At 37.1% G+C, this 25,365-nt stretch overlaps 2 protein-coding genes across 14 annotated transcripts in view; one reads left to right on the forward strand and one right to left on the reverse strand.

The window, feature by feature from the left end:
• Nucleotides 1-25,365, forward strand: part of Smr (nuclear receptor corepressor smrter) — a 72,667-nt gene that overhangs the window by 26,559 nt on the left and 20,743 nt on the right. For all 13 annotated transcript variants that reach the window (XM_076621561.1, XM_033343393.2, XM_033343389.2 and 10 more), the window contains 4 exons: nucleotides 366-785; nucleotides 1,218-1,574; nucleotides 1,715-2,190; nucleotides 4,936-5,060. In XM_076621561.1, coding sequence (XP_076477676.1) covers nucleotides 366-785; nucleotides 1,218-1,574; nucleotides 1,715-2,190; nucleotides 4,936-5,060 — 1,378 coding nt within the window. The remainder of the gene's footprint in view (nucleotides 1-365; nucleotides 786-1,217; nucleotides 1,575-1,714; nucleotides 2,191-4,935; nucleotides 5,061-25,365) is intronic.
• Nucleotides 6,385-10,183, reverse strand: LOC117161690 (uncharacterized). Its single transcript, XM_033343408.2, has 3 exons — nucleotides 9,703-10,183; nucleotides 8,322-8,793; nucleotides 6,385-7,907 (listed from the first exon to the last, which is right to left on the reverse strand). The coding sequence occupies exons 1-3, from the start codon at nucleotides 10,031-10,033 to the stop codon at nucleotides 6,830-6,832; spliced, it is 1,881 nt and encodes a 626-aa protein (XP_033199299.1). The 5' UTR covers nucleotides 10,034-10,183; the 3' UTR covers nucleotides 6,385-6,829.

A 25,365-nucleotide genomic window follows, 5' to 3' on the forward strand; every position in this document is an offset into this window, starting at 1 on the left:
AAATTTTGTTTAATTCAACATGTGTAATGTAGGTTTTACATTCTACCAAATTAACCTATTAAATGAGATAAATGAGTTAACTCGTTATTTGAAAATGACTTCTCGTTGAATAAAACGAGATGATTCATCGTGAATGTATACTAATCATACATCTAAGAAAAGAATGAATATATCGTTTCGTTCTTACTCTTAATAATGAAACAGCTGTTTTAATCTGTACTTGTGCTATACTGATGTTTGTATAAGAAATAAAGTGTGTTTCATTTAATATTAGCAAGACGAGTTAACTGAATTAAACAATATATTTTTAAATAAGAAATAATCTAGTTTTTCATTGGTTGAATGAAATCATACGTTAATTACAGAGGAAGGCAGAAGAAGCTCACAGACTTTTAGAGAGGCTAGGTCCAAAAGTGGAACTACCTTTATACAATCAGCCATCAGATACAAGCGTGTATCAAGAAAATCGAACAAAACATCAAACGTGTATGAGAGCAAGGCTTATAGCGAGGCTTCGACGAGAACACGCTGAACGCGCATCTCTCCATCGACAACAGTCACAAACGTATGCTATTTTGGTACAGGAGTGGCATCGTAAAGTAGAGCGATTGGAAGCAACGCAGAAAAGGAAGTCAAAAGAAGCGAAGAATCGCGAATTCTTCGAGAAAGTGTTTCCAGAATTGCGGAAACAAAGGGAAGACAAAGAGCGTTTTAATAGAGTCGGTGCACGTATCAAGAGTGAAGCTGATTTGGAGGAAATTATGGACGGCCTTCAAGAACAAGAGGTATATTATTTCATAATTAAGAAAAGGAAATTACGGGAAAAAGTTCATAGGTTAAAAGTTACCAAGGTTAAAAGGAAATCTACAAAATTATTGTTTACAAAAATACTTCATTATCACAAATGGGTAGATCATATTTACCGATTTGCGATTTATGTACTAACATTCTGATTATATTCCTGGCAATATTAAGGTTTAGATTTAAAAAATAACATTCTTTTTCGAATCAAATCTCTTCGAAAATTTTCTATTTTAATTCAATAATATTATGACGAATAGTCAAAAAGTAATAAAATTGTGTGGTCTTTTTATACTATCACTAACAATCGATAAATTCATAATGCTAATAATCCACTTGGTATATGAACTTTTGTAATATATTTATTGTTTGAAAAATTCAATGTATAATAACAATTTCTAAAATTGGTTTTATAGATGGAAGATAAAAAGATGCGTTCGTACGCAGTAATACCTCCATTATTGTTGGATACAAAGCAGAGACGAATCGCATTTCAAAATCGAAATGGTCTTCTTCAGCCGGAAGAATTAGAGGCTCTTCACAGTGAACGAAAGTTAATCAACGTATGGAGTTCTGTGGAGCACGAATTGTTTAAAGAAAAATATCTACAACATCCTAAGAACTTTGGAACGATAGCTCAATCTTTAGAACATAAGTCCGTTCCAGATTGCGTGCATCATTACTACCTCACTAAAAAAGCAGAAAATTATAAGCAGCTCTTGCGAAAATCGCGGCAACGAACACGTAGCTCTCGAAATAATCCTAATAATAAAGTGAGTGTAATTGTAATCAAATTTAAAAGCATTTGTACATAGATATTCTTTGAAAATTGTATAAATGCATTTAATTAATTAATACGTAATAATGTTAATTCTATAACAATTATTAACCTTATAATTGTTTTCTTTTTCAGGTAAATAATAGCAGTTCAAGTATTGGAAATCTAGACATTTTAACTACAGGTGTGACAACAAGGTTGCAACGTGAGCAACAGCAAAAAACACAAGAGAATCCTCAAAATAGTTCAGCAGGGACATCAAGTACAACGACGACGACGACTACGGCTACGTCAAGTGTATCAACTGCTGTTGCAACAACGATAGCGACCACTTCGACGACTCCTTTAAATTCATCAACGTCGAGTATATGTTTAACGACGGACTCTGTAATAGCATCAACGACAGCTACAACGACATCCGTGTTGAGCACCACGACATCGTCTGTCGCGACGTTGTCGTCGACAACAAGCGCGAAGGACAATAGGGAAATCAATAAAGAAAACAAAGAAAGTAAAATGGAAGCGAAGGAGTCGCACCTTATTAAAGTCGAAGTGAAAGAGGAGCCTCAATTAAGTTCTGAAACGGTGTCCGGAAAGGACGTCAAAGTAGTGTACGTAATATCATTTCTTATAAATATTTTTAATTTGACTTGTAGAAAATATTAAATATATACCTATATCATATCGTGGGGTTGTATAAATGGAAGTAGCATGCTTTATTAATTCTTTAATGAATTTGTAAGTATTTCAAACATAGATTTTTTAAATTAATATTACGTAAGTTTAACACACACTTGAGATGACATATACATCTTGTAGTATAATAGTTACTGTGATTTTCATCCTACCTACAGAAGGAATGAGAGAAACAGTGGTCATATTTGATTTATTGTTTGGTAACTAGAATATTGACGTAATCGATATTTTAGTTGTAAATGTATACGCACAATCGCTTACCAGGACCAATAACCGTTTCTTTTTATATTTTGGTTACGTTTGGATACTATAAACCTTAAAATAGAATTTCATAGTGGCTAGATAATTGATTGGACGTATCTTTATGGATTGTTATAATTTACATTGATTGTTAGTAATATAAATAATGTTAATTATCTATCATTATAATCTTTAAGTTTTAATCTTGGAAGTATTATCGTGGATATGAGGAAAAATTTCTCCTTTATGAGAAAATATTTCATATATTTAATCTTTGAACTAACTTATGCATCCTAGCTTGGTACTAGCTCCTAGATTTTTACAGTATTAGTAATGATTTGTAGTATTGTATAGACCATTTTATATATCTTTACCTATCTTTATCCTAGTCTATGTTTCGAGCTTCTGTGATGTATGTAGGTCGTTTTCAAGATGCATATATTACATGTATTCCTCTACCTGTAAAACAGCACACTATTTTGATAAATTGCGTCACTTTTGCCAAGATGCTAATATCAAAGTAAATATCAAAATATACTAAAGGAAGTCCTCTTGCAGTCATAAATATAGTTGTATATATCACATAAATTTCATTCTTAACTTTCGTGGTTTTTTTTCTCAAAAATTGTTGCAACCAGATTGTAGTTACTATCTTTGTCTTTGGTAATGTGTATTTAATAATGTATGAATACTTTCATACACTTGCATTAGGATTTAGGATATTCAAATTTAATAATTATGAATTTTTAAATTTAATTTAATTTAATTTAACACATTGCAAGTTCACATAAGTTTCAGTGAAAAAATTTTTAGATAAAGATTCTTACAATTGACTTTTTGTTACACTTTTAAGAATTTGCTGGAATTTAAAATTTCTAGTCTTTCTGGGAGGCTGATAAATTGGAAGCATAACTCTAGCAGGAAATCACTTTAGAAATTGCAATTGATATAAAACCACGCAGTTTGATTGTTTGAACGGGCTTCATCTTACTAAAGATATTCATCGTGCAAACAGACCAATTTTACCAACCAATCATTACTTACAATTTTTAAAATGTTAAAAAATTGAAGGAGGTATTCGTCCAAATTTATGTTGAAAATAAGTAAGCCTTTCACTCTTTTTACTTTTTTAATAAAAAAAATTTTAAAGTTTGTTCATTCTATGTGTATATATGATCTGCAACAAAAATTATATATTTTATATATAAATATAATAAATACCGGTATCGATTTACTAAAAATTGTCTAGTATCAAAAAATTGTTTCTATAACAATTCTATTTATTTATAATTTCAATGAAATGAACAAATAATCTTTTAATAATCACAACGAATATTAAAATTGTCCATACGCAGAAGCAATTTAATCTTCACCCGTTTTTAAATCGTTTTTCAGATCGTAATTTCCACTCTTCGTTCATCAACTTTTACAGTAAAATTTCTGACGATAAAAATTAATTTAATGGTATCCATCAATGGAATTATAATTCTCGGAAAATGAAAGAAAAGAAAAAGAATACAAATAAATCGCTGAAGCGGAATAGGAGGAGGAATAGAGAGGGTTTGAGTTGAATGGAGGATAGATAGGGGGAAATAGAAGGTGGTGGTAAAATGGAGGTTCGAGAGGGAAGGTAGGGTAGTTATTAGCAGATTGTAATGCTAATCAATGGTTACTGGTTAGTGGATTATGTTTGCGTAGGCATTCATCATCGAAATGGAGTCGATCGTTGAAAATCTGATTCCGAACCGCGTGAAGACCAGAATGTCTACTCCCCTCGTTCGTTTAGAAATGATGTACAGAGTGTTTTATTAACCCTGCAGTAATTGTATTCATACTGTATGGATGAATAATTCTCTCTATTTTTTTTTAATTGTATTGAGCTTTTTGAATTTTATTGGGCCATATACGTAAAATATTTTTTTTATATACCATCTTCTTTTTTTCTTCTTAAATTCTTGCACAGACAAAGGGTTAATTCAATTCAATTTCAAGTTAGTTTCTCTTTAAATTACATTTACATGAACTATTTTCCCTATTAAGTAAATGTAGTTAATGGATAAAAAGTATTTTTAACTGACTGTTCGTTTTATCGTTGTAAAATAAAATATTCTAGGTTTGTAACAGCAATGATTCAGGCTTCGCTGGATTAATGTGACGAATATACGTACAATACAAATAAGTACATATAAAATTTAACATAACAAATATAAATAAAAAATATAAGATTTAATATAAATTATAGGCAGGAATATTGAAACTTTTAATAGAAATGTTTTAGAAAATTGTTGAGAAAGGTTTTATTAAATGAGTAGTGAATAACAACTAATAGATTTTTATCGTTGGATTTATTGTTATAAAATTGATAAGAACAGTGCATTGTTAAATTTGAAAGATATTAAGGGGCAGAAATCACGTTGCAGGGAAGCAAACAACAGCGATGGTGGAAGCGTGGTAACCGCGAGCAGGATAAAAGAAAAGAAGAAAGATAGTCATGCCAACCCTATGGAAACCAGCGACGAGGAAGCCCAACCAATGGACACCATTGGTAAGTTTTGTTAAATATATCTTACCAGTTTGCTTTGCCCATCTTTCATGATATATCACTGCAACGTTATCACAAACATTTAAATGTTATTATCGTATTTAAATGTTTAAACTCGTGTGATTTGATTTTTGTCTATGTTTAATAAACATTTATATCGTTTTTCTTCATTTCTTATTTTCTAAATGACAGTTCTTGCATAAAAAGAAATTTCAATTCCTTTTTTCAATGAGAATTCGGAGACTTATGTGTTCTTGTATCAGAATTGAGAAAACTATATAAAGGCATCTATGTAGTATAAGTTAATTAAATTGAAGAAATATCTTCTAGTTTTGGAATAGGTATCTATCAGTGTTTTACATTATATTCCTGTTGGTAATATGAAAGAAACTCCGAATTAATTTTCTACAATGTAATAAAAACTTGTATAATACAAATAATTTTTATCTTTTTGAAAAACTCTGGACATAGTGCTGTAACGTATTTTCGTTTTAGAACAAATGACAGTACCTTTATTATACTTTCGAATTTATTGAACTAATTCAATATTCAGGATATTCTAATTTTAATAAAATTAAAATTGAGAAAATTGTATTAATCTAAAAACACGATGGGATCTTACAAGCTCGAACGCGATAAGAATGTTGAAATTTTGTCGAATGGGACAATTAAAAATTTGAAGGACGTAATGACGATAAACACAGAATTGTTAATAAACTCAAGTAGAATGAATGCAATAATCGTTTAAAAGAACTTCAATCTCTATATTAAAGAGTGTTATGCATATTATATGTATATTTTCATTTTCTAATATTTGATCATTTCTATTAAGTAATTAATTAATTAATGTAAAAAGTTAGTTTTTATTGGACTGTACAGATTTGAACCATACTGTCATATAGTGTAAATATTAGTATAATAATTAATAATACCTTCATTATTTAAATTTTGTAGTATGTCGTTGTTTTTCTAGTCATAATTCCAATGTAATTCATGGGTCAAAATTATTGAAATTTCAATGCTAGTCAATTGTCTTCTCTTTCACACATTATTATTTTTCATATTATAATTACATACATGTAGTACATTATAATGTAACTAATGCTTATAATATATGATTATACAATTTAACACATCAGCAGATAATTTTCAAATTATATAGTTTGACACATGAATATCGATTGAATATTGATAGAAAATTTATTTTATATGCAATTGTCGATATTTAGTTCAATTATATTTTATTATAATTATATTCATTATAATTGGTATACTTTTACATTTTAATATTTAATGGAACGTCGACTATCAATAATATCACCTATCTTTATGTATTTCCTTTATTTCCTTTATTTCCATTTGTTTAACATTATTTTCAATCTACTATCATAAAACAGAAGGAATCTAGTTTCCTATTTGACGAAATGTCAATTGCTAATGTATTAACATTATCTAACTGTATTCATCTAATTTCAGTTTGATCTTTACTTAATTCAGCTTACTTCTACGAAACGCAAGTAATTTATTCTGTTATTTGACCAGTCCGCTTAAGCAATTTGTCATATGCTAAAATTATTTATCTTCATTTATTTTCGCTTAACGTTTCCACTATATCCAATTTACTTCTACAAGACACGAACATCTTGTTTTTCATTGAAATAGGTAAGTGTTTTTAATCAACTACGGATTTATTGAAATTATCTTCGCTTCGATTTTCATTCATCTAACATCTCGTCCAATTCACCGCAACAAACCATAAATAACAGTTCAATTCATTGTCTGTCGTTATTCGTCGTTGAAGTAGTCGACTCTTGATCCTCGGTAGCTGTGCTATTAGCTTCGTCGGACTGCGTTCTCTCCTCCGTATTCGCATGGCACAATTTCCTGTGTTTATGTACAAAATAATAGCTCGGGAATTTGCATCCACAGATCTTACACGGATAATACTGAACATTTAAATCCAACAATCGAACTTCTCTTCTATTTCGAGCCTCTGTATCCTGTCTCTGTCTATTTCCAGTCGGATCGTTTGCTCTTGTCGGCAACAAATGCCTCTTGGTATGTTTTCTGTAACAATACTGCGACTTGAAAGTGTGCCTACAGTATCGGCAAGTGTAGCTTCCGCTGCTGTTGCTCGTATCCATTGCAGACTCGATTTGGTCGCAAGGAGTTCTAACAGCCGTTGGTCCTCCGTTTTCGTCATTTTCGCCGGAGGCGTTTTCTGCTTCAAAACACGGCCTCTGTAAACGCGGTTGTAGTACAGAACTAGACCCACACGAGGCTGTTGACGAGTAATTTTCATTCAACACTCGATGGAACTTGACTGGACCATCGCAACAAGCCACGTCGTAAACCACTGACAAAACACCCGAAGAACTATCGTTTGCCCTATTGGAACTGCGTCCTCTTCGTCTAGATCTTCCTCGATCGTCCTCGCTGATCGACGTTGATTCGATGTTCCTGTCACTGTTTCGAGGCATTGCCGTGTCTTCTACAGGTGTCAGAGGTGGAGATCGATGTTGTTGCTCGTTGTTGCTCGAATTTGGATGTTCGTAACGGCGTTCTTCCGTGGATTGACGCTGCTGTTCCGTTGTCTTTTTGCTTTGACACGGTGGTACCGAGGATTGAGAAGCGGAGGACGGCGTAGGTGAAATCGATTGACAAGGCGACGACGTTCGTGTCGATGTGGCAACGTTAGAGGTGGTGAAAGTGGTAAACGCAGCTGCTGCTGCTGCCACAAAGGGCAAAGAATTGGAGGACACGTTCTCTGGTGATTTTGGTCTACAGTCCACTCGTAGGCTCCGATTTCGCTCGATTTTGAAGACTGATGATTTTGGCGATAAAACTTCTCTGTTGGCAGATGTTACGAAACGTTAGGTTTCTTCATACCATGCAATGAAACATACCCGAACTATAATATGATTATTTTACAGTAAACTGCTTCTTCTATCATCTACTTATTACTTATTTATTGGAAGTTAATATTTCAGTTGGAAAGTTGGTACTACAATTGCTCGGAATAGCTGGACAATTACATCTTTAGTAAATCCAAGAAGTTGAAACGAAATTAGATATTCAGCATTGTCACACTTTTAGCACAATCTAAAGTCTACTAGTGAGAACGCGTTTGTAATATCAAATCATAATAAGATTTGTAATATGTCTGTCTCTGACACGAGATTCCAAATCTTCTAAAATGCAAAAAGGACTTCACATATTATTTATCTCGATATACGTTAAAATCAACAAAATCAACATCCAAACCTATAAGCCGTCGAGCTATGCGTTTCTTGGATGCTGGAGGTCGGGGCGACGGAAACGCCGAGTGGAACGGTCGATTGCATTAGCACCGACGGTTGCAGTTGAGGTAAATGTGGAATACCGATAGACGAGGGTACAGGTGCTGTTGGTGGATAAAGAGGCGCTGTCGGTGGCCAGCATATACTTGGATCTATCATCAACCTGTTTGGTATAGGTCTGAGTATATTTCCCGAGCCTGGCGTCGACGTGGATATGGAGGTCGACGTCAACGTCGACGTCGGGCCTGCTGGTACCGGTATCGGCGTTGGCAAAGGCGGCGGTGCCCTCAGCCTTAGTAAAGCAGCCCTGCATTGCTCCAGTGCCCCTGGCATGTGCAGCAAATGCGTGGCCAATAGCACGCTGTACACGTTATCCAACGTTACCTCCAACCTACCCGTATACATGTAGTTCAATAATGGCGCGAATGCTTCTCCACCTAGAAATTAGAATTTAAAACAAGGAAAAAAATATATAGCCGTTTTTTCATTTATTGCTATATGCAGTTGTTGAAATTTCTTGTTTATCTTTTTTACAGTTCGTCGATTCTTTCTGCGTTTAACTCGTAGCTTGTGCGTCGATGAGTTTTTCAGTAAACATTATAGGGAAATTAGAGCATTGGATTTTGATTATATATAGGTATACAGAGGGAATACTAGTTCAGAAAAACGAGCATTGTTCCGTTTGAAACAGATGTTTTATACTTCTGAGTACAAGCGATCTTATGGAAATTCTTCTACTGACTGACACAAAAAGAAATCTGTAATGAAATGACACCGTATTGTTGGAAAGCCGTATGTGGTAACAAAAGGAAAGGACAGAGGCAAGGTATTATTGTCGCAAATTTAATTTCTGTTTGAAAACGTACACGCTAGAAACGTTTGATAAACGTCAAATAAGGAATAACTAGAAAGATATCGAAAGAGAAATTTTTTATTGCAGTTATTTTCGTAAGCATTGGAAGGTTTAACGAAAATGCAAAGGCATTCTTATTTAGGAACATTCAGATTTTCCAAATTGTTAATGTTTAGTCTAAGGAAAGGTGACTTTGCGCGATGTTCTTTTCTTCAATTTTAAATGTATTAAAATCCATCAGAACTTTTTTCTAGGCGAGCTTACAAATAAATCGACGAGTTGGAGAACGGTACAAATTCAAAATTACAAATGTTTTCAAATATACCAACTAACATTAGCTTTGGCGTATCAGTAAAGCTATCGATCTCGTAGCCCCATTCCGGTTTAGACGCACAAATAAAACATTGTAGGAAATTTTAAATAATCGAAATAAAACCATATTGAACTCGTATCATTTTTCAACTCACCGACTCGAATAAATTACGATATTTACCAATGGACGAAACCGAGACAGACGTGACAGGCTGTCGTTGCGATGGTCCCGACAAATTGGTAGTAGTCACCGCGATTGCGGTGGTTGGCAAGTTAGTACAAGATGTAATATTCGTGTTAACACCTTGATTAGATGTCGTCGGTGTGCTAGTTAGCAAAGCTTTTAGATATCCGCTATGAGCGGCCAGAACACCTTTGTGAGCGACGAACTGATGCTCTCCTTCGTTTCCCACTCTGACCACTGTGTCAGGTGGCGATAGAGTTTCTTGAAGTCTTGAATAATTGTCTGGCGTAACGCTGTCACCGAACCAAGCTCTATATAAACTATACATCGTACGATTTCGACTATGTACCGACTAAATGATTTATTAATTGACGTATATAGACATTGTGCAGAATTATTGATCGACGATGAACTTTGGGCAAATTCGTTTGGATAAAGTTGCTGGAATTAGGATGAATTCACATCGATAGTCGCAAGAAGATTTATTTACTCCGGTATCTTGTTAAAAGTAACTTTCACTTGTAATTTTAAGGAGTCGAATTAATTTGAGTAACAACATCTTTTTAAAGATCTACGACCGATCCCTTCCGATTGAATTAATTTCGAAACTGTTCAGATTATCACATTTCTTTTCGATCTACCGATTCCTTCGCTTGACAAAGTCAAGCAGCCTTCTAATATTAATTAAAATCTTATTCCTGCGGTTCCTCGATTAATTTTCCAATAAAATCATTTTCAATCTGCAGTATTATTATATAAAACTGTGTTCTTCCAATTGCGCGGTGAATTTTCAAAGCGAATCCCACCGAAACAAATGTTCGAACTTGTCCAACTATGACACACGTTTCTTTCCAATTTCCCGATTCCACCCCTTTGGCGTTACTTGCTAGAACCGTAAATATCTTCAAATATTGTACAGATTCTCCCATTAATTGTCAAATCAATTTCTCAAACTTCTCCAACAATCACGTTCCTCCTCCGTTCCCAATTCCGCCTCATTTCCTCCACTCGTCGAACTTCCTGTCCTCTTATTTAAAACCTTATTTCTCCGACGAGTTCTCCGGTTGTACTCAAATCAATTATAAAAGCCAACTTCTCCGATTATCACTATCCGTTTTCATCCCCAAATTCTCCACGATCTTCCAGTTGTCAGAGTCATCAAACACTCTTTCGCTCTCGACTTATCAGCGAACGTACATTTCTAAGATGCCGAAGATTCACGACGACAAAGTACGACCGATAAATGGTATAATCGACGATTGAGAAGCGAATATAAACGCAAAGTCGAAGAGGTAACCGGCGTGCGTCGCGATTGCCCGTGATTTGAACGCCAGGTTTCCGTGACGTTGCGCCACCGTCGTAAACGTCCGTAATTCGGCTAGTTTTTCGACGAGGTTCTACCGCCCTTCGAGTTTCCTCCTCCAGACGGCTGGTATCAGCCAGTCCCTGTGCAGCCCACCCCATCCCCTAGCCAACGGAGAACCGCCCCCGACGAGTCGAGATTGGCGGCGCTGCCTCGATTACTGGCAGGGTTGCACGTGCGCCTGGTGTATTTACCATGTCGAAAATTGTACCAAGCATTTTTCTTCGTCTTCCCCTACCATATATCCTGCACTTCCACTTCCTCTTTCTTCTACCTCCTCTTTTACCTATCGGTGGCTACCTCGTGCTTCTTCCGTTTTAAACTTGTATTTTGGTACTCTGTCTTTCTTTATAGTTTCTCTTCTTGTTTTATCTTTCATTTCCCTCTATCGGCCACTTTCTTCCTGCTTTTGGTTATCGAGTTTCTAATGGCGAGTTAAGCGTAGTATTTCGAGATGTTGCTATCGATACCTATGGGTAGAGCGACATTTTAGTTCCAGAGGAAATATGTCGAAACGACGATGACTTCGAACGTGTTTGGATTCGGCACGCATCTAAAAATATTACGCGTTTTGGACACGTGTGTTATTTCGCAAACTACCATCGACCAGAGTTCCCTTGACGTTTGAATTCTTAACAGATACCTAAGTTCCCTATAGACCCCTAAATTTCTCACGAATAATCTAATCGTTAATTAAGACGTCAATTAATCAAAAACAAAGCGCGCTTCGTTATGTTACGCGTTTTTATATCCATTCACGAAACATTTTCATTCGATGAATCCAGTCTAAGATTTTTACGCGATATCGTCGTTAGTTTGTTGTTGCCGAAAGGAAGAAATGAAACGGAAGGGAATGACTATGGGAAGAAGGAGAAAAAATAGAAAGAGAGAGAATCAATCGCGGTCGCGATTCGACTGGCGCAAGACGTGGAAGCTCTGTTTTTTTATTCTTGTCATCCTCGTACTCGTGGGATGTGATCGACGTACCCCTATTCTCTGTTTCTCTGATAGTGTATCGCGTTCTGGCAAAAAGGACGAAAGAAAGCCGATTGGGTTGTTGAGTCAATTAGTCCTACGAATCATCGACGTGGTTATTTTTCCAAGTTAGAAGAGCTGGTCGGTGTTTTTTTACATTTTGAATCGTTGAATTGAATTATACGCTGCTAAAAATCGCCAGCATAAATAACTAGTTTAATTTCGGAGTATACACTTTTTACAAGATTGATACGATATATCAAATTACTAACTGAAGTTACGATTCGAATAGAAACATCCAGCTCGCAGAAATATTACTTTGAACTAAGTTGCATTTCTCTTTCTGCATATTCATCGCGTATATCCGAACCTAAGGTTCTTTGCGTCCGCGCCTTCGAATAACATGAATTAAGCGCTTCAATTAGGAAATTGAAACAGAAGAAAGGAATTAAAGAAATTAAATTATAAGAAGTATGTGAAACCAAAGGAAGATGTGAAAGAAAATAATGAAGTTACACAAATTATGAAACGTTCAAAGAAACAAATAAAACAAGTTACTAAATCCAGTAAAGAAACCAACGAATCGGAAAACGGCCAAGCTATCGACTATCGAGCAAAAATGAAAGAGTTCCTCTCTTTGTCCAAAAAATTACCGAAACGTATCGCACGCGTAACACTCGTCGCTTAAAACGAGAATAGAAAACGCAAAAGACGCAAACACGGAAGAAAGGGAACACAGGATAAAAGACGAAACAAAGACTTTGATGACCACAGTTTGGCATGGTTGTTCGGTGATTAGAGTGCCTTTAGAGTCGAAAAGCGTAGATGAAGAGGAGCGTGTTCCTCCTCAAGAACGTTCTTTCCCGGATGCGTCTTTTGCCTGTCCTCCCCTTTCTTCCTTTCCCTTCTTCCCTCCTTCCTTTCTCTGTTTCACCCCTATCTCGTTTCCTCTATTCTGGCTGCTCTCTGATGTTTTTCATCAAATTAACTCGCGGCTACGAGTACTCTTTCTCCGCAGTGTTTGCATAATATCGTTTATAATTCAGGTTGCGCTGAAATTTCACTTTATTCCGCCTGGTGGCCCGTATACGTACAGGTCGCTCGTTTGCTCGCTCTCTTCGCTTTTTCGACCCTCGGCCACCCTTCTATATCGGTTCGAACTATCTTACTCTTTCTCTCTGTACACGGTGTTCCAGGGTTTTCTGGCACAAGCCACTTGTCGTTCCGATTTGAGGATTGAAAATTGGATGCAAAGAATGATACAAGTATGGCGCTGCTTCGTTCGGAAATCGCGCAATACCTTATAACAGACTTTTCGTTAAATCATTAACCTCGGATGTTCGTATTTTTATTTCTATCGCCGCTATTTTAGACATTTTGCTTGGTATTTTATGTATCGACGCTGAAACTATCGCGATGGTCAGAACGATCAATTCGTAATTTTTATTTGCACTTTTGGCAGTTCGAATATCTGTGAGTAAAATGTAATTTCTTCTGTTCTAGGTATTATTAGATCCTTCTTATTTTTAATTCTTTCAGTTTTATATCTTTTTTATTTTTACCAATAGGAGTCAATGGATATATTGGGAAAAATTGGTGGTAAATTCTTTGAGACACCATGTGTATTTTCTTTCCTTTCGCCCTATCGCATTTTCGCGAACCGGAAAATTTGCGTTCCTTCGCCGTTCGAATAGAGAACGGTCTGTGTACGGAAAAGTGTACGTGCTTCCGGACACACATGAGAATATATCTTCATATCGTGGAAAGAGTTGTTTTGTTTCTTCCATCCCGGTATTTCGCATTTTTCCTCGTCTTCTGGAGGAAAATCAGGTTTCGTATCGAATCGATAACGTTGATCGAGCTTACTATAATTATTGGTCAAACGAAAATAAGGAACCATAATCAACGACATTCTTTTCTTACGAGTAAACAAAATTTTCGTTGTACAGGGCTAGAAAACTGAAAAATGAAAGAAAATGTGTTATTTCTATGTAGGTTGCCCACGCGATACAAATAAATTTTGATATTCTTCGTTAAAAAAAAACGAAGATATAAATTTAGTATTTCGCATTGATTTCTCACTTTATTCTATCTAGACAATTTTTGAACGTATAAATTATTTGAAAAAAGAAGAGAAACCATAAATGAGAAAATCGTACCAGCTCCATCCCAAGAATGTTTGAATTCTCGAACTGATAATTCCTATAAATCTGTAATAATGGTGCATAATAATATCACTAGAAAGGTACGTTGAATTATACAAAGATTACTTTGATTAAATAGGTAATGTTTTTATGTCAGAAACTTTATTTGGGCCAGCGATGTTTCACTTATACCAATCTATCTATGCAGTCACTCAGCAAAATTAAAACAAAACCAGAATTCTAAATACAAAGAGTTGGCGTAAATAACGGAAAATAAGGGAGGTATACAGAGCCATTGAAGTTAATCGTGGGTCATCGTAACAGGGTGGTGTGGAACAGCCGCGGTTCCAGGCAAGAATGCGTCGCCACCAATTCAGAATGGGACATGGCGATTACGCACATTTCCCAGGAGACCTGCAGCTTTAAACTGAAGTTAACAGACGCAAAGTTCCCCCTGTCCCTCCGTTTCCTCCTCCACGCCGTCCCTTTATCCCGTTGTATCCCGATCGAAGCAACAACCACTACTATAATCGTCGTTTACATAGCTATTAGTATCATTGTCGTCATCGTTGATAATAATACTACCGATTAACGTGATATCACCTGAATTGATTCTGTCGCTATATCTTCTCTAATTTATCGTCTCTTCTTTGTAAAATTGTTCGTTTTACAAGAATAATTCAAACATTAGTGCTATGGTAAAGAAACTTTCCAAGCTGTAGACACACGTAAATTTGTCAAAATTCTTTAATATTTTCCAAGTAAGAAAAATTTATTCTGATGGAACGATTACGCTCGACGAGTGGGATAATATTCACCCCGATATCGTTGATGTCGTATGGTGCTCTAGTAATATATACAGTGATATCTAAATAGAAAAATATGTATGTACCTATAAATTCAGCTACGTAATCGTGGAAAGTTTCTTTTTCTTCGTACGTTGATCTGAATGGTATCTTGCAGTAATATTCACGTCTCGTGTCTTAGAGCACGATTATGACAAAGAAAAATCACTATATGGTAGTAATATTTATTGTTCGCTGCTAAATATCTTTCCCCTTATCCATCGTATGATTCGTATGATCGCAGCCGAACAGGAAATTTTAACTGTCCACCTTGCATTATTCGTTCTATGCAATTTTGGTCAGATCGGTTCAACGATTTAACCATCACACGCGTATGGTCTTTTTCGATATTTTCTCAATCATTTCAATCGTATTCCACGCTCCCTAGAAAACTCTTTGCATCTTCCCCGTGTTTCCACGAGCTGTTAGTTAAATTGTCGCCGGACTCCATGACAAAGTACATGAAACTGATCGCCGCTTCAATTGGCAGAATCGAAATTCACCGCGGTGGAAAGGAAGGAAATAGCTGTTCGGGCTCGCGCAACGTATAATCGGGAGCAGAAGTGTACACATTGGAGAGGTCGGTATCGCTCTCCCCGGATCCCAGGGAGACGAGAAAGAACGCTCTCGCGGTTTAATGCTCCAAGCTCGGTCGAGACAAGCTGAGCAAACACTTTTCGCGATATTACCAGGATCCGTACGGGCTTTCTGCAGCTTCTCTTCGCCGCTTTCGCCATCATTCTCTCTCTCTCTCTCTCTCTCTCTCTCTCTATCTCTCTCCATCCCCTTTCTCTATGCCGAACACGTTCGTACTAACTTATTTTCTTTCTATTTCTCTCTTTCACTGTCTGTCCCTTGCAGATAGGCTATTTCGCTTGTAATGAAATAAATACTCACCTGCTCAGAAATCCACTTATTCTTCCTTTGCGTTTCATCGACCCGTATGGTGCGTTGGTTCTTGATTCAGTTGACCCTCTGTCTTTAATTTTAATGGCGTTGTATGTAATTGGCGAAGCGATCGAATTGAAGGTTTCGCGATGGGATTTGTGAAGTTTTTAGCGAGCTCTTCGAATAGGGGTTCCTTCTATAGGGTCTTGTTGTTTCAAGCTGTGGTTTAGGGATGTTGTCGACGTGGAAAGGGTTTAACGATAGATATTTATAAATAGAATTGGATGGTATGTATTGAATACATCGAGTTGAACATACAGTATAAAATCAAGTGGTATAAGAACAGAGTATAATAGATAGAGTAATAGAGTAGTAAAAGAAGTAGTAGTATAAGAATAATTAAATCTTTGCAAGTACCATTGCCGATCTAATTATTAGATTTCCTCTTGCGTCCTACGATGAGAACGTATAACACGTAGCAATACCAACGCTTTTATTTCCATTGAAATATTAAACATTCGTCCGCTTCGCGATTCGATTGTTCTTATCCAAGATCCATAACAAGACCTGGATACCGTATTTAACTGTGAAGTAACATGATAATATAAATTTAATAATTCCAGCTATAATTAATTATACTTTTAATTCGGCAAATGATCATTGAACGCTGAAACGAATCAAACGAAGCTTGCCTACTGCGTTTAACATTTTCCCGACTTTTCGTTTAATACTCAACTGTAAAGCTGGTAGGATCGAATCAAATGAATCATCATCATCATCCCAATAAAAGATAATCATCTGTTACCGTGAACAAAAGGCCTATCTACCTTTTGAACATTCATTGGTCGTACACAGTGGACAGGGAAAAGTGTTGTTAGTGACGTCGCATAAACGAACTACCCTCGAATAAATGCGTTCCATCGTCTGCACAGGTAAATTTGTAATCGTAGCAGCCAGTTGCCACAGCAAATGGGTAGGAAAATTAAATGACCGTGGAAACGGTGATCTCGCGTCGGTGTAGCTAGTTACACTGGTTAGAGCTGACGCCAAGGGGTGGTAACATTTTGGTTTGAGAGAGCCGGAACCTCGTGGTGGTGGTAACTTCGTCGTTGGGCCGAAAGGCCGATGACGCGCGCGTGCGCGCACTCTTGGCGCGAGCTAATTAGCGTCTTGATTTACTTAATCCCAATTAATGCCTTTAGCTGCAGAGCAACACACAGCTGTCGTGTTCCTGTGTGCATTAGACGGTTGGTAAAGTGAGAGGAAGAGAAAGAGAGGGAGAAACAGAGAGAGAGAGAGAGAGAGAGAGAGAGAGAAGGAGAGAGCGAGGAGTGTGGTCGAATTCAACGCGAAAGCCATGGCCGCGTTTTCGTTGTGCAAATAATGGATTATCTACGTATGGATGGATACACATCGTGCACAGTTAATATAGCTTTCTGCGTGTGATCTAGTTGTCTGTAAGCGCATAAATATGTACGTATAGGAGTATGGTTCTGTGTGTAGAATGTTATTTAACCTGTTAATCGGAGAAGAGTTATTACTTGGATTAGTAATATTTCTTGGATGTATATGGTAATTTATTTATCCGAGGCTTGGCTATTTTTTCGTATGTTTTATTTCTATTAAAAATTAATTATATCGTATTTTCTTCGCTAATATTATCCATAAATGACGTATCATTTTGATATTTTTAAACGTAAATTTCAATAAGATAATATAATAAATATCTACTAGAATCATCAGGATTCTTCTTTTATTTTTCTTTAGAACGTTCGCCGCTCATCTATCGGTGAGATATTATCAAAAAATATAGACAAGTAATAGTCGTACGACTTTTTTGATTGGTAGTTCAAATTTAACTAACTACGTCGTGGCATATAGTACATGTGATGTATGGACAAAAGGACGAAATAAAATGGTTAATACGTATCTTTATTTTACTGGATTATTCCTATAAAATTATTCAATGTATGTATTCTCCGTTCATAATAGGTGAAAATGGTTGATCACACAGGTAATGCTGTTCCAGCTACGAATGGTCATTTCATCGTCGATACTATAATATCATGTGCCTCTCTATTTCTGCTGTTCGATTAACACATATTACTTACACGACTAGATCTCATTTGGACCAGGATCAATCGGTTTTCCAGAATAAGTAATCGCGACGATCTCTCCCGTATTTATTCGATCTGTTTCTCCATTTGTCATCGTGATCATCGAGCGTGGCCAGTTCTCTGTGAAAAAGCTTACAGCCAAATGTCATAAGTTTCTCTAATAATTCGATCGAATTAACGCATAATTGTCGATCACGAGTTATAGATGAATTTATTTTAATCAATCACGTTTCAATATTTTCATACTAATTTCAGTAAGATCAGAGATTGGAGCTCGTCGTTAGATTTCGATATTACGCCGAGGGAATTTCATTTTCTATAACAAAGGAAATTGTCAATCGTTCTTGTTATCTTTTTTATTTTCATATTATACATTCGATCAAAGTAATTCCGATTTTATAACTTTCTTTGATAACGATTACCTAGAAAAGTCGAATCACGGATATAAAATAACAGTGAAACAAGGGATTTTAACGTGGTTCGAAAAACTGTTAAGTTTATTTATCTTTCTTGTAGTTCTCTCTCTACAGGTTTATAATTTCGTTCGATAACAGTGTATTTCCTCGCATAAATTATTTCCATATTTCTCGCGAATATTTCTCGCAAATCAATTTGGCAAATACTAAAAGTTGATTAAAAGCCATTGAATTCATTGTATAATTACCGAATTAAAGGAATTAATCGAATAAAAAGGCAACTCTCCTCCCTTTACCGATCCTAACGAATTTTTGTTTACGAGAAGTTCTGCAAGAACAGCGTTTGTACGTCATTAAAACGTGCTGCACCGAACACACGTGGCCAAACACGGTAATCGAATCATTCGATGTACGCGCGTATATACATACGTGTATTTACTCACGGAACCCATCCCATAAAGTTCTTCAATTCGAAGATTTTATTCCGTTACCAAACCCTGCCCACGTTATAATTCATCGACTTTCATAACAGGAATAAAATAATCGACGTAGTAATTTCCATTATCGCGTTACGCTTTATACATTCACCGGATGTATCCGTTTCAACGAAAAATACAGTTAAAACCGGTGTCCCGGCATATTGGATTATAGAAAAATGAATTCTCGTTATTTCTCGTGATATTACGATTGATTTGACTCGATTGTGTTACGGTTGTATTATCACGTGTTTGACGATTCCTTGGTCCTCGTATTGGTTGAATCACGAAAAACCACCGCACATATTTGCTTTTAATCATTTTTGTCGGGCCGGACCGTTATGTAATCTCATAAATACGTAAATAAAAAAACGCGTCGTTTCGATGCCTCCAGCGAAACGTTGGGCGCAAACACAAGAGAAGAGAACCCTCTCTACCTACTCCCTTAACCCCTTTCGATTATTCGTTTTAATTTCTATACTTCTTCGCGATATGGATTTATTCGTCCAACATCTGGAATTAAAAAACAAAGAAGGGAGCAATCTTTTTTATTAGGGGGGAATATTTTTCAACTAGATGCTTGTCGAAGGAAAAGTTACAATATGTTTACGTAATAGATTTTCAGATATGTACCAAATATTTTATAGCCTTCAAAAGAGCATCTTATAGCCTTCAAAACGTTGCGTTTGATACGCGTCCCACTTAACTCTAGAACGATCGACAATTATGACGAAGCTATTTCTACCAAACCAGTCAAAACGGCTGGTCTTCAAAAAATACGTAATAATATATAATAGAATATATATTATAATACTAATAGAATATTATATAATAGAATATATTTAATATATATATATTAATATATATGTCGGGTTAAGATCAGAATTTTGGGCGCGTGACAACTCTTCGCGTGGACTAGCCATCGTTTCACAAAGCCGAGATTATATGTACACGTATATACAAGACTATCACTAAGCTTAACAAATAATTAAGTCTAATGAATAATAAATTTGATGAACAATGAAGTTAATGAATAATATGACTTACGAATAATGAATTTAATGTACACTATTAACAATGTTTTTGTTGGGTTCAAACGAATCCACGGCCAACGAGATAACTCTTTACTAAGCGTAAAAAATAATTTTAGGCGCAAAATACGATTGACGAAAATGCTCGATGTGTCACTCTCCAAGGCAATCACACGAATGCCAGCCTCGTCTGCAATTCGATACGCACTCGTTAGAAGCATCGAGAAGTTCCGAACGCCGTTGCTAGGCAGTTTCTGCCTGGAGTTTGGTTATTGATACAATGTATGTCCCATTGTCTCGGCACCTCCGAGGTAACCTCACACGTGGCTAGGCCCGCTCTAGAGGCCGCATGCCGCCACAATCACACTTCTCGGAAAACCCATACAACCACTCCAGACCTCCGTTAGGCAAAATGTTTATCTCGTGACTGTGGCTACGTTCGACGACCAATTGTCACTTCGAACCCAATCTCGCTATCACAAATTTTAAACAATTACAGCTATAATAAAACCTAGGCTAAAGTACTAGAGGATGTTCTCAAAATTTCCAAGGAAAGGCTTCGGCTTTCCTTTCATCTCCGACATATATATATATTTCTGCTATTATTAATCCATCTGCGACCATGATCCCTAAATGGCTGTTAGCAAATTTATAAAAAATTGCAGAACCAGTCATTTTGACTGGTGTTTCGACCACTCGCGGAGAGACGTGATCGCGAGGAAGCACGCCAACGGGAGTCGTAAATACCCGTTACGATTAGATAATCGACGCCACGAAATGATCGATCCCCTATTTCGATTAAGATAATAGAGGTGGTTAATTGAATATTACACTGATGTACTTGGTTGTAAATGACAGTTTATACCAACAACTTTGTGAAGAAGATAGTTACGCTGGTGCGTATGTATAAGATGAGCGAGTGACTGATCTTAGGGTGAAAACTCGGTCGAAGGAATGTTGACTGTTTGAAGGATGGAAAATCAGTGATGTTCGATGACGATGCTATAGCGGAGGAAAGCTAAGGACGGGTATGTCTCGCGCACGGGACCATCGTATTTGTTGGTGACGATTTTGGCCAAGAGAGCGAGGAAAATAGGATTCGTTGTTAATTGGTTAAACGAAGGTTGGTGGACTAGGAAGGGTCTTAGCTGCCCTCGATAGCAAGTTGCTATTAGGAAGCATGGGAAAAACCAAGGAACGTGGGAAAAACCAAGCCGTCAAGCCGTGGTATACAATAATCCATAGAAAGTGATTTAGAAAAAGATATTTGTTCGGTCTGAAGGACCTTAGTAATTGTAAATTACTGGGATTTATGACGGGTCCTTAAGGCTATTGAGGGTACGCCTTAAGGATGAACGGACATCTGGTGTCCGTCTAGGCCACGGTGTATGACCTGGTCCAGGTAGAGAGTCGCCCGACGTAACATCCTCCCCCCGTTGAGAGTGTACCGATCAAAATTTCTGTAAAGGTAAAATTAATTGGAGCTGTCGCCCAAGTCTTTGTCGATTGTTGGTTATGCGTATTCCGCTGGATCGGGTTGGCTCGGTAGTGTGACGAGCCGCTTGCACCTCGGTCCAGGATGCTCCTTGCCGTATGAACGGGAGCCATCCGGATGATGCTGTCGTCCCCAGGGTGAACTTGGCGATGCGACCGAAGGGCCGTTGGCTTGAGGGTCCGTTGTCTCTCTCGTAGTCTAGATCTCCGTCTTCCTCATCGCTGTCGAGCGATTTCCATTTGAAGTTCACGACCCAGGGGAAGTGTCGTGGATCTTGCTTCTGGAAGTGTCGTAAACACCTCGGCCCAGGAAGTGTCGTTGGAGGGAACGTCAGTGGTGCTTGGTGAAGATTCCTCCAACACGGCGCGGAGTTTTGAGGTTTGGATCTTATCCCTGATTGAGCCATGATGTGGCAGGTAGTAGCTGTGGTTTGAGGGATGATCTGTCTTGGAAATGTGAACGATATCTGTAGTGGATTGGGAGACTGGCCTCCCCCTGATGACCCGCCCGAATCGCACTCTCTTGTTGATGATCCTTGGTAGAGAAGAAGCGTTGGGCGTTGTGATTGGGATTCGTTTTGCCACTGGAGAGTATAGTGGCGTCGTTGCAGCCAATGGTGACTTCAGGGAGAAGTCTGTGGTATGCGGTGTGTTCGGTGTGGCGTTCTGTGAACTCAGTAGAGAATCGTTGAGATCAGATGGAATGTTCTCGGGTGGTACAGATGACGTGATGTGAGAGAGATGATTGGACGTCGACACGTGTTGGACGTTCATCGTGGAAGTATTGTCCGAGGAAAAACTGCCCCTGGACGGTTTGGTCACAGTGGATTTCGAAGCCTTTACAGTAGGTTTCGACTCAACGTTGACCTTGTTGTCCTGGATGGGACTCAACCCGTTACTATTTAGATTGTGAACTGCGGTTAAAGAGTCATGAACGTTCTGTAAAAGATTAGAGGAGATTAGTTTCTGAAACGATTTGTCGCCTGGTGAGACCTTCCCTTTCTTCAGGTCTAAAGGCTCGTTGAAAGTTGTCACCTTCAAGGTGGTTTGTGTCATTGGGTGAGATGGTCGAGATAATGCGGACGCGAACTTGGTTGTTGTCAAGTCGCGTGTAGGTGACGAGCTGCGGGTGTCATGCAATGAGATGCGTGTGTGTGAGAGATCGAAGGTAAATTTAATGCGATATTATCCGTCGGAAGAGAATGAACGTTGTTGTTCATATTATTATTGTTTATACTAAACAGCACACACATACAATACAAACAAGGCAAGTCAAATACCTAGGACTCCACTTAGATACACGACTCACATGGAAACAGCATATTAAAGCAACAATAGACAAAATACAGATGGCAAGGAGACAAATATACTGGCTAACAAGTCGAAAATCCAAACTAAGCATAGAAAACAAACTAAAAATATATAAAATGGCCATAAAACCAATCTGGACGTACGGAATAGCACTATGGGGAACAGCAGCAATGAGCCATATAACCAAAATAGAGGCAATGCAATCTAAAATACTCAGAACAATAGTAAACGCGCCATGGTACGTTAGAAACGAGGACATTCGGAAAGACCTGGGAATACCAACGGTCAAGAAGGAGATTAACAGAAGTGCAAGAAGGTATAGAGAAAGAATAGCAACGCACCCAAACCGGCTGGCAGCGGAAACGGTCGACACATCAAGCATAAAAAGAAGATTAAAAAGAAAACACCCAACAGATCTCACAAAGGACATAACCTAACAAACACGATGATGGTACCCCGCTGGGGGTAGCCACCGACATGTTATATTAGTATACCGCTATAATATTTTACCAAATGTTCTACTGGACAAATTGTAAAAATTTAAATAAATAAATAATTAAAAAAAACAAAAACAAAGGACATAACCTAACAAACACGATGATGGTACCCCGCTGGGGGCAGCCACCCACATGATATATTAGTATACCGCTATAATACTTTACCAAATGTCCTACTGGACAAATTGTAAAAATTTAAAGAAATAAATAATTAAAAAAAACAAAAACAAAGGACATAACCTAACAACACGATGATGGTACCCCGCTGGGGGTAGCCACCGACATGTTATATTAGTATACCGCTATAATGTTTTACCAAATGTCCTACTGGACAAATTGTAAAAATTTAAATAAATAAATAATTAAAAAAAACAAAAACAAAGGACATAACCTAACAAACACGATGATGGTACCCCGCTAGAGGTAGCCACCGACATGTTATATTAGTATACCGCTATAATATTTTACCAAATGTTCTACTGGACAAATTGTAAAAATTTAAATAAATAAATAATTAAAAAAAACAAAAACAAAGGACATAACCTAACAAACACGATGATGGTACCCCGCTGGGGGTAGCCACCCACATGATATATTAGTATACCGCTATAATATTTTACCAAATGTCCTACTGGACAAATTGTAAAAATTTAAATAAATAAATAATTAAAAAAAACAAAAACAAAGGACATAACCTAACAACACGATGATGGTACCCCGCTGGGGGTAGCCACCGACATGTTATATTAGTATACCGCTATAATATTTTACCAAATGTCCTACTGGACAAATTGTAAAAATTTAAATAAATAAATAATTAAAAAAAACAAAAACAAAGGACATAACCTAACAACACGATGATGGTACCCCGCTGGGGGTAGCCACCGACATGTTATATTAGTATACCGCTATAATATTTTACCAAATGTCCTACTGGACAAATTGTAAAAATTTAAATAAATAAATAATTAAAAAAAACAAAAACAAAGGACATAACCTAACAACACGATGATGGTACCCCGCTGGGGGTAGCCACCGACATGTTATATTAGTATACCGCTATAATATTTTACCAAATGTCCTACTGGACAAATTGTAAAAATTTAAATAAATAAATAATTAAAAAAAACAAAAACAAAGGACATAACCTAACAAACACGATGATGGTACCCCGCTAGAGGTAGCCACCGACATGTTATATTAGTATACCGCTATAATATTTTACCAAATGTTCTACTGGACAAATTGTAAAAATTTAAATAAATAAATAATTAAAAAAAACAAAAACAAAGGACATAACCTAACAAACACGATGATGGTACCCCGCTGGGGGTAGCCACCCACATGATATATTAGTATACCGCTATAATACTTTACCAAATGTCCTACTGGACAAATTGTAAAAATTTAAATAAATAAGTAATAAAAAAAGAAAAATATTATTATTGTTTCTCTGGAAACTGATAGACGTGTTGCTGCTGCATTCCGGTGGTTGTGAATTCGCCATGGTAGGTACTTTATCCGTGGTCCCTCGTCGAGTTCCCAAAGGCGGGTGAGGTCCGTTTCTAGATGTGTCGTGGGGACATGAAAGACCCTTGCGGTTAATGGGGAAAGTGGGCTCCCCCCGATGACCCATCCGAATCGTGTTATTGGCAGGCGCAGATCGGGGCCTTGTGCTTGGAGGTGTTGTCGGAGGTGTTCGGTTGCGAAAGATATTCCGATTCTTGATTCGAGCGTCGGATCTATGTAAAAGCCTGTAGTGGCGTCGTTCGCATATGCGGCAAGATCCGGCGTTACAATGTTGAAGCGTGTGTCCTGTCGTCAGGCAGTTAGTACATGCTGATATTTCTTCGGTGGCTATAATCCGTTCTTCGATGGTTTTCGTCCTGAAGGTATTGCAGTTCCAAATTTTGTGTGGTCCACGGCAAATTGGACAGAGCGACGGCGATTGGAACGTGACAAATGCCTGTCCACGTGGTTGGCGTGTCGTTCTTGTCGGTTCGATGACCTGACAGCGGTCGTTCAAAAACTTTAGGAAGTCTTTGAATGTAGGGAATGGTGTGGATTTTATCTTGTCCTTCCATATTAAATTGGTTTCTCGGT

The sequence above is a fragment of the Bombus vancouverensis genome, chromosome 9 (genome assembly GCF_051014615.1).
Source record: "Bombus vancouverensis nearcticus chromosome 9, iyBomVanc1_principal, whole genome shotgun sequence".
Classification (NCBI taxonomy): domain Eukaryota; kingdom Metazoa; phylum Arthropoda; class Insecta; order Hymenoptera; family Apidae; genus Bombus; species Bombus vancouverensis.

Bases quoted from the DNA above. Each gene is read 5' to 3' on its own strand.
- LOC117161690 (XM_033343408.2), bottom strand. From the start codon at position 10,033: ATGTATAGTTTATATAGAGCTTGGTTCGGTGACAGCGTTACGCCAGAC. The intron at 8,794-9,702 runs GTAAATATCGTA...TCTAATTTCTAG, and splicing joins TGTCTCGGTTTCGTCCATTG to GTGGAGAAGCATTCGCGCCA. The intron at 7,908-8,321 runs GTTTGGATGTTG...ATCTGCCAACAG, and splicing joins CATAGCTCGACGGCTTATAG to AGAAGTTTTATCGCCAAAAT.